This window comes from Acinonyx jubatus, chromosome A3, assembly GCF_027475565.1.
Source record: "Acinonyx jubatus isolate Ajub_Pintada_27869175 chromosome A3, VMU_Ajub_asm_v1.0, whole genome shotgun sequence".
Classification (NCBI taxonomy): domain Eukaryota; kingdom Metazoa; phylum Chordata; class Mammalia; order Carnivora; family Felidae; genus Acinonyx; species Acinonyx jubatus.
The window spans coordinates 27,193,351-27,205,384 of record NC_069388.1 but is presented as its reverse complement, the minus strand read 5'-3'; the positions used below and the strand labels follow the sequence as shown (position 1 = coordinate 27,205,384).

The 12,034-nt window shown below is 57.1% G+C and overlaps 1 protein-coding gene across 1 annotated transcript; it reads left to right on the top strand.

Moving 5' to 3' along the window:
• The first annotated feature begins 3,959 nt into the window (after positions 1-3,959).
• TCF15 (transcription factor 15) lies at positions 3,960-10,963 on the top strand. The gene is made up of 2 exons (XM_027069766.2): positions 3,960-4,558; positions 9,538-10,963. The coding sequence occupies exons 1-2, from the start codon at positions 4,040-4,042 to the stop codon at positions 9,610-9,612; spliced, it is 594 nt and encodes a 197-aa protein (XP_026925567.1). The 5' UTR covers positions 3,960-4,039; the 3' UTR covers positions 9,613-10,963.
• The last annotated feature ends 1,071 nt before the right edge of the window (positions 10,964-12,034 follow it).

The following is a 12,034-nucleotide window of genomic DNA, read 5'->3' as shown; positions in this document are numbered from 1 at the left end:
TTGGGGAGGCTATTCATGTGGTGGGGCAAAGGGAATATGGGAAGTCTCTGTACCTTCTCAATTCTGTTGTAAACCTAATACTGCTCTTTTTTTTAAAAAAAAAAAAAAAGAAGTCTTTAAGGGGCGCCTGGGTGGCTCAGTCGGTCCGACTTTGGCTCAGGTCATGATCTCGCGGTGAGTTCGAGCCCCACGTCGGGCTCTGTGCTGACAGCTCGGAGCCCGGAGACCGCTTCGGATTCCGGGTCTGCCTCTCTCTCTGCCCCTCCCCCACTCGTGCTCGGTCTCTGTCTCAAAAATAAAAATAAAATATTAAACATCTTTAAGGAAATGAAGTCTTTGAAAATAGATATGTTAGAGCACGTGTCCTGTGCAGGGAAGGAAAGGAGAATGAGGAATCAGAGACAACAGGAGAGAAATCAAAAGACAGTGTGTGATCAGCCTACCAGACTTGCACCAGGTAGAGGAGGAACAGCAAAGCGGGCTTCACCGAGAAGCTGCACTGAACTTTGGCAGAGGAGTAGGGCTGTTGGTAAGATGGAAGGGTTGAGCGCTCCAGGCAGGGAGAAGAGCTGGGGCAAGGGCAGAGCTGGCCTCAGAGAAACTCTGAGTATTTCAGGGGGATCGAAGCCCAAGGTACCCTGGCCAGGAAGGCAGGGGGCCCGCTGCTGCCTCTCAACCGGTAGGACCCTCCTCCTCTTACCCGAGGGGCTCCTACTCAGCCCTTCAGCCTCTGTGTTGCCAGAGAGGCCATATGGCCGGGGAAGGGGTCTGACTGAACTGAGCTCCCCTACGGCCCACTGTGTGACCTCAGGCAGGTCACTTTCCACTCTCGGAACATCAGTTTCTTCATCTGTAAATTGGGAATAATAATGACACCTACCTTGGAAGTTTGTGATCCAGAGGAAGTGAGATGAGCAAAACACAATGTCCCTTGCCCCATGACACTTATATTCCAGTGGAAAGAGACAAATAAATGTGCAGTATGTTCACTACTGTGTTTCCCAAGAGCCGGAACTATGCCTGGCACATAGTAGGTGCTCAATTAATATGTGCAGATGAATGAATGAAAGCGGTAACAAATGCTATGGAGAGAAGGAGATCAGGATAAGGTGGAGAGGGAGAGCCACAGGGATGTTGGAGGGGGTAGGAGCGGTGAGGGGAGGTGGAGGAGGGGGAGCCCTCCCTTAGGAGGTGAAATTTAAGTGAAGACTTGGAAGGAAGTGAGGGATTAAGCTATGGGGATATCCAGGGGTGGGGCATACCAGGCAGAGGTGGGCTCCACAGGTGGTGAGGAGGCCAGTATGGCTGGAGCAGGGGACCAGGAGACAGAGGACAGAGGATGGGAGGAGCTGAGCCCCTTCTGTGTGTGAGCTGAGCATGTGGCAAGGGCCCCATCGCTGCTCCCAGGGGCGAGGCTGAGAACAGAGTCAAAGCTGCAGGTCCTGGGTTGCTCCTCTATCTGGGGCCGTCCCCCAGGCCCCCAACAACCTCAGTACAACGTCCTCTCCCGTGTTGAGTGCTCGACATGTGCCAGGCCCCGGCTTTACTGGCATGAACTCACGGAACCATTACCAGCCCTCGGAATGGGTGCTATTATTATCCCCAGTGTCCAGAGCAGGAAACTGGAGACTCCAAGAGGCAGCTACCCTCGAGCAGGACCCGGGGTTCTTTGATGCTGGAGCCCAGCTTGCGCCTACCACATTGTCCTGGAATTCTTTGTTTACAGCTTGCCTTCCCCTCTTGGCTGCAGAAGGCCCAGCTCAGTCTCATTCATGGTTTTGTTTTACTCCCAGGGTCCCTTGTGTCAAAACCTGCCTGCGGAGCGAGTGAATGAATGAGCCTACCAAGTAAGCCCTCCCCGGCTTCCGGGCCCGGTTCATGCCCCCGGTTGGCTTCTCCAACCAGGAGCTGCAATGGGGAGGGGGCTGGACAGAGGAATTTCAAGCTGCCTGAGGACTGAGAGCAGAACAGAGGGGGAGCAGGGGGAGAAAGTGAAAGTGAAGGGAGCCGGGAGCCCCTGTGAGGAGGCGCAGACAGGGAAGGAAATCTCCCGGTAATAACTCATCGGCTCAGGAAGCAGCAGCCTGGCCTGGGGCTGCGTGTGGGACTGGCCCTGTGGGGAGGGGGCCGCACAGGCTCCTTCTCCTCCTCCCCAAAGCCCAGCCTGGCTGGGGTCACGGTCAAATGAGGAGGGGTGGAGGAGCCAGGTGTGAGAACAGAACTTCCCCTGACATGGTGGGGGGGGGGGGAGAGGAGGGGGGCGGAATTTGAGGACTTCAGGGGCAGCTCTTCCAGCAGCCAAGGGAAACCCTGGAGCTCCCCTCCCCCATTCTGGCCTGGGTGGGGGAAGCCAGGAAAGCACAGTGTGGCAGAGCTGGGAGGCATCGCCCAGAAAGGAAAACAAGCCCAAACGCACCTAGGAACCTTTCGTCTTCACTCCCTGTGCCCCGTCCACCACACAGATGCATTAGGGTTGAAGAAGAAGTTATTTTCAAGGCCAAGCAATACTGGTTGGGCAGGTCCCCAGGATGGAGCTGGGCAGGGGGCACGACATGGGGACCCCACCCGCCATCAACAGTAATTCTTCCCAGGGCCCCAGAGAAGAAGAATGTGTCAGGCTGAACAATCTAGGTTTCCCGGAAGGAAGGAAGGCAATGAGGGAAGACAGTAGTGCCTCCCCCCGCCCCCCACCATGTGTGTGGTGGCATTCTAAAGAGGGAGGGGGGCATGGATATGGAGCCAGTGTGGGATCTTGGGGAGTGTAGGAAAGCAATTTGCATTTTAAAAAGTTTTTTTTATGTTTTACTTTAGTTTTTGGGGGGGAGGGGCAGAGAGGGAGAGACACAGAATGGAAGACAGGCTCTGAGCTGTCAGCACAGAGCCCGACGCGGGGCTTGAACCCACTGACCCCGAGATCATGACCTGAGCCGAAGTCAGAGGCTTAACCAACTTAGCCACCCAGGCGCCCTGGAAAGCAATTTGCATTTTATTGGGGGGGGCGTTTAGCGGGACAGGGGTGATAGTGAAGTTACAGGCTGGGGCTAATGGCTCCACTCACTTCTTGTTAAGACTGAAGGCCAGAGCTCTCTCATCTGTAAATCGGGGTTGGGGGTACCCCCCCACAACTTCAGCAAGGAGCAGTAAAGATCAGTAAAGTACTCAGCACAGTGGGTGGCACACAGTAGGACGTCAACCAAAATGTCAATTCCATGAGGGCAGAGTTGGTCACCTCTCTATTCTCAGACCTAAAACCATTCCTGACATAGCAGGGATCCAAGAAATACTTGTTGAATGAATGAATGAATGAATGAATGAATGAATGAAGCTACTGGCGTTTGTGCGTGTTGTTTTTGTTTTGCCTTTTTTTTTTTTTTTTTAAGTTTGCTGTTAAGGATGTGACACTGTGGAATCCTTAGTTGGAAAGATTCCAGTGTTTCTCTACGTGTTCTTCGTGGACACCACCCTAATGCAGATTCCTGGGTCCCATTCCAGACCTGCTGAATCAGAACGGGGGGAACCCAGGGATCTGTCCTGTCAACAGCCCCCCTTCCCCAAGTCTTACACAAACGAAAGTTGCAGAACCGCAGCATTAGAATGTGAAGGCGGGAAAACCCCAGGCTAGTTTCTCTGCAATCCTCTTTGGGAACGAGGAAACTGAAGCCAAGAGAGTCCCCCTGCGGGTCTAGACCGCGGATAAAGGGTCCAGACCTGGGCACACCCACCCCAAACCCCCAGACCCCCCAGCCCCTCGCCCCGCTCGCCGGCGGGGACTGAAGCCTTCAGGGCGGGTCACTTAGCTCGCGGGCTGCTTTCAACCTGGGGAACCGGAGGCGCGGGCGCTTCGCCATTGGCCGGGGCGCGGCGGGCGCCTCCCCATTGGCCAGGGCGGCGGCCTCCGCCCCCGCCGGGGCGGCCTCGTGATTGGCCCCTCCCCGGCTATAAGGCGGGGGCCGGCGGGGCCGTGGGAGCGCGCGGCAGCGCACGGCGGGGCGCGGCAGACGCTGGGACGCGGCGCACGGAGGGACGCGGCCGGGCGCCCATGGCGTTCGCGCTGCTGCGCCCCGTCGGCGCGCACGTGCTGTACCCGGACGTGCGGCTGCTGAGCGAGGACGAGGAGAACCGCAGCGAGAGCGACGCGTCCGACCAGTCGTTCGGCTGCTGCGAGGGCCTGGAGGCGGCGCGGCGCGGCCCGGGCCCCGGGGGCGGGCGGCGGGCGGGCGGCGGCGCGGGCCCCGTGGTGGTGGTGCGACAGCGGCAGGCGGCCAACGCGCGGGAGCGGGACCGCACGCAGAGCGTGAACACGGCCTTCACGGCGCTGCGCACGCTCATCCCCACCGAGCCGGTGGACCGCAAGCTGTCCAAGATCGAGACGCTGCGCCTGGCGTCCAGCTACATCGCGCACCTGGCCAACGTGCTGCTGCTGGGGGACGCGGCCGACGACGGGCAGCCGTGCTTCCGGGCGGCCGGCAGTGCAAAGAGCGCGGTCCCCGCTGCCCCCGACGGCGGCCGCCAGCCGCGCTCCATCTGCACCTTCTGCCTCAGCAACCAGCGCAAAGGGGTGAGTGCCCGGAGCCCCAGGACTGTGGCCGCGGGGCAGGGGTTGGCGGGGGGACGGGGCCTCCTAGGGAGCAGAAGAGGAGCAGGGACCCCAGTTGAAGAGAGGGGGAAGCGACAGGAAATTCGTCGGGGGGCTGGGGGGGGGGGGGTGCTGCGTTCCAAGCCCAGGGTTTGGTGTGGATGGTACAGAACCGCTCGCTCAAAGTCCCCCAGACACAAGTGGTGCAGGAAAGCCCAGAGCTCGGGCATTTCTTTGAGAGCGGACATTGCTCATTGAGAGACACCCCTTTCCCTGAAGGTGTGCTGGGGAAAAGAGCGTGAGGAAATGGTCACAAAGGCCATCATTTATTGGGCTCTTCCTGTGTGCGAGGTGCGTTCCTCGTCCCCTTTCACCTTCCCAAGAACTCAGCCAGGCAGGTAGTTATTCTGGCCATTTTATCCCTGATGAAGATCCGAGGCTGGGGGGGGTGTGATCCCATGCCCACAGTTACTCACCTGGGAAACCGGACTGCAGGCTCGGTTGCTCGATGCGTGCCTGTTGCCCCGAACTACCCTTCCCAGGAAAGTAGTGGTCCCGCATCCTAAGACTTGACCCGAGGGCAGGAGACTGAGAAGCAAAAGGGACGCATACCCCCAGCTAAAACTCTGAGGCAGCCAGCGATGAGCAGGAGTGAAGACGGGGGTCTCCTGAGGGCACCCCAGCCCCAAACGGGATGGAGTGTGGGGCAGAGTCATTGTTGAGTCCGCTAGACAGAGGTGGAGTTAGGATCTCGTGGTGCGTCCCACGCGCGCTGACAAGGATGAGAGCCGGCCTGGGAGCGGGCGAGGGGGGTGGGTAGCGGCACAGGTTGCCTGGGGGCTCTCCTGGTTGAAAGCTGGTTCTCCTCCTGCCTGGGCCCCAAGGAGCCCGATTCATCCCTCATCTTTCCCTCTGGGTCCTGGAGACTGGGAGAGCACCTGAGGGGCCCACAGGCTTTTGGAAAGTGAAAGGCCACGAGGGATTGGAGCCAGGCCTCTGAGACCCCCATTCTTTGGTTCTTAACAGCTGCTCTCGGTCCCCCGCTTCACTCTGTTCTGGGGAAGCCTCTGGGTCCTGGCCTCAGACCACCCTCCTCTGACTCATCAGACTCCCAGTCTGGCCGCTCACCCCCATGGCTGCTTCAAATTCCCTGAGTCAGTTTTCTTAGGCTCTGGTTTGTACCCTGCCGCTCCCAGCCGTGGGCCCTGGTCAGCGTTCCAGGCTGGGAGGGGAAGCCAGGTGGGCCACAGGCCTCCAGATGTGAAGGGCTGGCTGGGCCCACGGTGATGCGCTTTGCCTGTTCATTCAGTTCATCCAACCTTATCTACCCAACAGTCGCCTTTTGGTGGCCCTGAGAACATTCCCAGAGAAGCAGGTCGTGGGTCCCCACCCATCACAGTCAGGATCTCCCAGTGCAGGGGCAGGGCCAGACCAAGGGCATGGAGACAGGGACGCTGCACTCTCCTGGTGGGGAGGCGGAGCACCAAGGGACTGTCAGAGCCCAGAAGGTGCCCCCAGCCAGGGGCTGAACTCCTGACAGATGCTTGGGAACAGAGACAAGGCTGGTGAGGGGGTAAGGAAAGGTGTTCTAGGGACAGGGCACTCCGAGAGTTGGCATCAGGATGCGTGACGTAGAGAAGGAAAGGGGCAGAGCACAGAGGGGAGGCAGCCTTGTTGGGCACTGATTTCCTGTGCTAAGCACTCTTCACATATTATGGTTAAAGCCCCTCAGTGGCAGTGGGAGAGGGAGGGCCTCTGGTTATCCCCACCTGCCTACCAATGCTGTCACTGGTTCGGAGACGCCGTCCGTGATGAGGTGAGGGTTCGGATTCAGGCCTGCCTGATTGGGAAGTGGGAAAGGTTAGTCGGGGTGGGGGACTGTAAGGGCAGGCCTCAGGGGGAGAGGGTGTGCCCACCATATGCCCCAACACCAACAGCAGGTGGGGGAGTTCTTTCTGCTGGTTTCCACCTATCCCATGGATCCCAGGGACGCTGCCCGGGTCTGCCTGTTTCCCTGCAATCTGTCTACAGGACCAAGAACCTAGCCAAATTTGGCTGCAGAAGCCAGGCTCATCCCTACAGGCTCCTCTGGGATTAGGCGAGAGGGGCGATCCTGGCCAGCTCTGGCCCCTCGAAGGCTCCACTGAAAGAAAGCTGGCTGTCTTGTGGGGCCACTGCAGGGGCTCCCTTCTGAGCTTTGGGGGCCAGACAGCTCCAAGACCCAGAGTCTGCCACTCTACTCTGAGCCCCTCCCTCCCACATGGCTGAGGTGGGGGTCACCGTGGACCACCCTGTTCTCTGGAGCATCTTTCTGTTTAAGGAAGGGTTTGGTGTGGCCCTCTGTGATGGAAATAGCAAGTAGGAGATGGGAGTGGGGTTCTTGTCTCTCCCATTTCCCCCTCTGTCACCTGGGGGTGGAGCTGGATAGTATCATCTTGGAAGGCACTCCCCAGTTGGCATAAGCAGCTCGGGAGCTGACGTGGCCTGGCGGGTGGTGGGGGCAGGGGGTACCGTTACCAGGTGATGCTGATGATGATACTTGTGAACATCTATTTAAAAAAAATTTTTTTTAATGTTTATTTTTTGAGAGAGAGAGAGAGAGCGTGAGCAGGGGAGGGGCAGAAAGAGAGGGAGACACAGAATCCCAAGCAGGCTCCGGGCTCTGAGCTGTCCGCATAGAGCCCGACGCGGGACTTGAACTTGTGAACCGCAAGATCACGATCTAAGCGGGAGTCAAGCGCTTACCGGGCTGAGCCAGCCAGGCGCCCCACTTGTGAACACCTATTAAACACTTGGGGTGTGCGTGATGCTGTGCTAAGGGCTTCACCTATAAATACGTATAATCAGTCCTCACAGCACCTCCACGTTTCATGTGGGGAAACAGGCTCAGTGAGGTGAAGGCACCTGCCTGAGGTCTGACAGGTAGTTCGAGGCAGAGTGGGGGTTGAAGCTCAGATCTGTTTCACTCCAGCCCAGCTCCTAACCACCGTGCTTCCCAGAGCCCTGGGCGCTGAGTTCCTAGGGGACAGAGAAGCTGGGGCCTAGTCAGGGCCCTTCTAAGTGCTTTTGGCACTTTGCAAGTCTCCTTCACAGCTGCATTTGCATGACGCTGCATCCTGGGGCGGCAGTAGAATCACTGTGTCCCCACGTCATAGACAAGACACTGAAGTTCAGGGAGAGGAAGGGTCCCAGCGTTATCATGAGACCAGGGTCTCCTCATGCCTGCCAGACTTGGGGTAGAGGAGTCCCGCCCCCTTCCCCCCCCCCAAAAAAAACCCCTCTGCCCGTCCCAAGGAAATAGAGTGAAAGAGTGAGAAGCCAGTGTTTTTACCCCCCAGCACGTTACACCCTCTTCCTCCCCACTCCTGTCCCCCTTTCTCAGCCACTCCTGCCAGATTTGTGTGAGAAGCCTAAGCCCCAGGCTCTGCTGGGACGGTGGCCTCAGCCCTCAAAATAGCCCTGCCTGTGAATGAACATGTTGTCCCTGGGCCCGGAGAGCCTCGAGGGAGGCTGGGCTCACATCTGGATGGATCTGCCCCAACCTGGGCCCAGGGGCGGAGGGGACAGGGGGCAGAGCTCCCAGATGGTCGGCTGTTTCTCTAGATGGCTGAGAAAGATGCCTGTCCTGCCATCTCCTCGCCAGGCTTGGTGGGGTGAGCGTTTGCAGTGGGATTTCAGATACCTACGTGTCCTGGAAGCAGAACTGACTGTCGGACAACATGGGTTTCTAGCCCAGCTTTTTTACCAACTGGCTGGGTGCCTCTGGGCCAGGCATTCCACGGCGGGAGCCTCAACAGAGGGGTTGCTCTAATGCCCATGACCTCACTGACTTAGAGTAAGGATGAAACCCACGTGTCAGACCTCACAATACCGGGTAGGGACAACCCCTGCAGGGTGAGGGACAGGTGGCTTCGGGGGCTGCCATCATTTGCCCATCTTCCAGCGGGCACCACTGATTCAAGCAGCATTCGTCGGTGCCTGCTCCACACCAGGCTCAGGGCTACAGAGCGAAGGGCTTTTCCCTACCACCCCCTGAGCCCCCAGCCTGATGGGGAACAAAAAGAGACCCCGCCGTCCCCTTCTGAGTTTTATCCTGGTAGAATGTCCCCAGAAGTGCCGGGTAGTGGCAGGAAGAGAAGCCCTCCCAGGGAGACAGGACCAGAGAGCACGTTCCTGGTGGAGAGAACACCTTAGGGAGGCCAGAAATCCACAGTCTACTTCTGAAGGTTGATGAGTAAGCCACTGGGCGGACGATGGGGCAGTGGGGAGGATCCACTGTGGGGTTTGTTTGTAAATGTAAAATATTATGATTTAAAATGTATTGGATTTAAAAAAAAAGAAGAAACAACAAATTACATGGGGAAGAAATGAAAAAGGTAAAATGTGGGGCGCCTGGGTCGCTCAGTCAGTTGGGCGTCCGACTTTGGCTCAGGTCATGATCTCACAGTCCGTGAGTTCGAGCGCCATGTCAGGCTCTGTGCTGACAGCTCGGAGCCTGGAGCCTGCTTTGGATTCTGTGTCTCCCTCTCTCTCTCTGCCCCTCCCCTGCTCATGCTCTGTCTCTGTCTCAAAAATAAATGAAAACATTAAAAAAAAAAAAAAAAAAGGTAAAACGTTACATAGCATTAAAAAAAGAAAAAAAAGCCTCCCTCCCATCCATCTTGCCTCTTGCCTCCTCCTCACGAAATTCCTCTCCTCTGAGGAAACCCATTAGCAATTTCCCTTATGCCCTTCTCTCCAGAAATCTCAGCACACAGGAACATCCACTCGGTTCTTGCCTTTGTCCTTGAATGATGTTATCTCTCCAATATTCCCTATCAGTCCTGAAGAGTCTCTTCTGCCTTCTGCTGTGGAGAAGTTTATTGTGCGGCTGTGATTTATTTACGAGGTCCCCTAGTGCTGGACACAGAGGTTAGTTCCAGCGTTCATGGTGACCTGATCGAACTTCTTTCCTCCTGCAGGGTGGCCGTCGTGACCTGGGGGGCAGCTGCTTGAAGGTGAGGGGGGTAGCCCCCCTCCGAGTGCCACGGAGATGAGCCTAGACCCCTATGGCAGCTATTCCACGCAGGACCCCGGAGAAGGAGGCCAGAGGGCAGCCGCTGGTTGAACAGGGGAGAAGACCCCAGGAGCCCAACCCAAACCTCTTTCGTGTTGGGACCTGAGGACCACGGTCTGGGCCCATGACCCTGTGGGCAGGCTCCCTGGGACAGCTCCACCACACCCCAGAGAGCCATGAGGACCCATGCAGCCAGTCCCAGCCCTAGCTGGTCAGAGACAAGGCAGAACTTTTGGAAAAACAAAGACTGTTGGTGACAGAGGATGTGTGCATATCTGTGAATGAGTGTGTGTGCGTGTGTGCGTGTGTGTGTGTGAAAGAGAGAGAGAATTGGTGGGTTTAAAATAAAAAAGTATTTTTAAATAAAAGATATTCCCATCTGAAGAATGGGGGAGGGGGACTCCCAGCAGAGGTCGGAGGTGGCCTCTCTCCTAGACCCTTGACAGAGGCCCAGATGCCGCAGGTGCTCCCCTGTGCCCTGGAGGGTGTGGGGCCGGGGGACGTCAGGAGGACCCCTCTCCGGAAGTCAGAATGACTAAACTTTCCCCACAGTCTTCGTGAACAGTCACTAGCTGTCTGATGTGGTTGGCAAGAAATGTTAAATGTATTTATTTTTGAATAAGGGATGTATTTATTCACATGGTTCACAAGTCAAAAGGTACAAGAGGAAACATGGTAAAGTTCCCCTCCCTCGTGTCCCCCAGCCACTAGTTCTCCCGCTGCGGGCAGCCTTGGCCACCAGATTTTGTGATGTCCCATTCCCTATGAATAACCAAGCAAATGCAGAAAAAATATATATGTATGTATATACTTTCTTCCACTCTTTACCCAAACAGTAGCATGTCGTCCTTGCTTTCAGCTCCTTTGCACTCTGTTTCCTGATCTACGTTGGCTGTCATCCCAAGTCAGCACACAAAGGTAAAGGGTAGCCTCCTTCCTTTAGTAGCTACTTAACTCCACTCGAATGTGCTAGACTGTAACCCGTCCCTTCTCCGTGTCTTCACAGACAGGGAGCGTGTGCTAAGGGGGATATCCTTACCCCTGTTTTAGCTGAGATGATTTGGGGGGCCAGTGACACCCAAAGGCATGTGGCAGGATGGTGATGTGAGGTCCGTCCACCCCTAAAGCCTTCCCCTGGCCCGGAGATGCCCCACTGGAGGGACAGCCCCCAGGTCCCGGTTGTGCCCCAGCGGGCCCTGCGTGGTGAAGGCTGCTGTTGCCCCATTTCGCAGATTCATCCAAGATGGTGATGGAGGCAGCGGGTCAGTAGAATCAGGTGCGCTTGGCTCTTGGGCTGGGACTGTCCCTGTGAGGCCAGGATCAGAGAGGCTCAGGAGGCTGGAGGGAGGGAAAGGCGGGGGGGGGGGGCCAGGTGAGGCGAAGGGCCAGGCAGCCACCCTTCCTTTCCTCAGGGTACACTCATGCCTGTTTTTTAAAGTATTTAACAAGTACTTGTAATTAGCGGTTACTGAATGAAGCCTGGCCAGTCTATGCTCGGATCCACTGGGCCCTGCCACCAACCGCACTTGACCTTTTGATGGGGCCTGACCGTGGGGCTGCCGTTTTGCAGATCCACGGGTTCCTGGGCGCCCTCTCGGTGCCGGGCGCTGAGCCACGCCCACCCTGCCTGCCTCGCAGATGGAAACGGAGGCCCCAGGAGAACGAGGGGGTCAGTCCAGGTTGGAGTGGCTGTAAAAGCACCGCATGTAACCGCTTTGGTGTGGGAAGTGGAGGAAGGAGGGCCCTAAGGGGCTGCGGTCCCGCCTGGGGGAGCTTCCCAAGCACCCTCGCTCCATTCCCCCCATTTCCCTGGTGTTTCAGGACACTGCTCTTGCCTATCCTGTCCCGGTGCGGACCTGCTTCCTAGTTGGGGAGCTAATTAGGAAAGCACATTGCATTCCCCGCGTCTGCCCAGGGCCAGGGCCAGGCAGCCCCTGGCAAAGCCATAGGAAAAGGACTGTGATTTTGTCAATGGCAGGAAACCTGGGAGTGGGGACAAAGCAGACACTTGGGTGCTCTGGGCTGGAGGCTCACTTCTGCCACCAGGTTTGCCAGGTGACCCCAGAGAAACTGCCCGACCGCCACCCTGCCCAATCTCTAACCAGCACGAATATAGGACAGAATGATAATCAGTCGTTTTGCCTTGCTGGATAGTTTTTAATAGACCACACTTACACACTGGGCGAGGAATTCGGGTTGAATCCAACAGTGCGCAGTGAAAAGTACATACCTCCCTCGGGCTCCTCCTCTTGGGGTTGGGTCCCGGGGATCCCAGGGTCTCCGGGATTCCTGCAGAAAACAGTTGGCATATATATAGGTAAGCCACACGCACACCGTGTTCCCACACGAGTGGGAGCCTGGGACACGTAGTGTTCTGCACAACAGAATTTCCTTACGTCTTG

What these genes read in the sequence shown, in the direction of transcription:
- TCF15 (XM_027069766.2), top strand. Translation starts at nt 4,040, where the DNA reads ATGGCGTTCGCGCTGCTGCGCCCCGTCGGCGCGCACGTGCTGTACCCG. An exon ending in TCAGCAACCAGCGCAAAGGG is followed by an intron (nt 4,559 to 9,537) that starts GTGAGTGCCCGG and finishes TTCCTCCTGCAG; the next exon opens with GGTGGCCGTCGTGACCTGGG.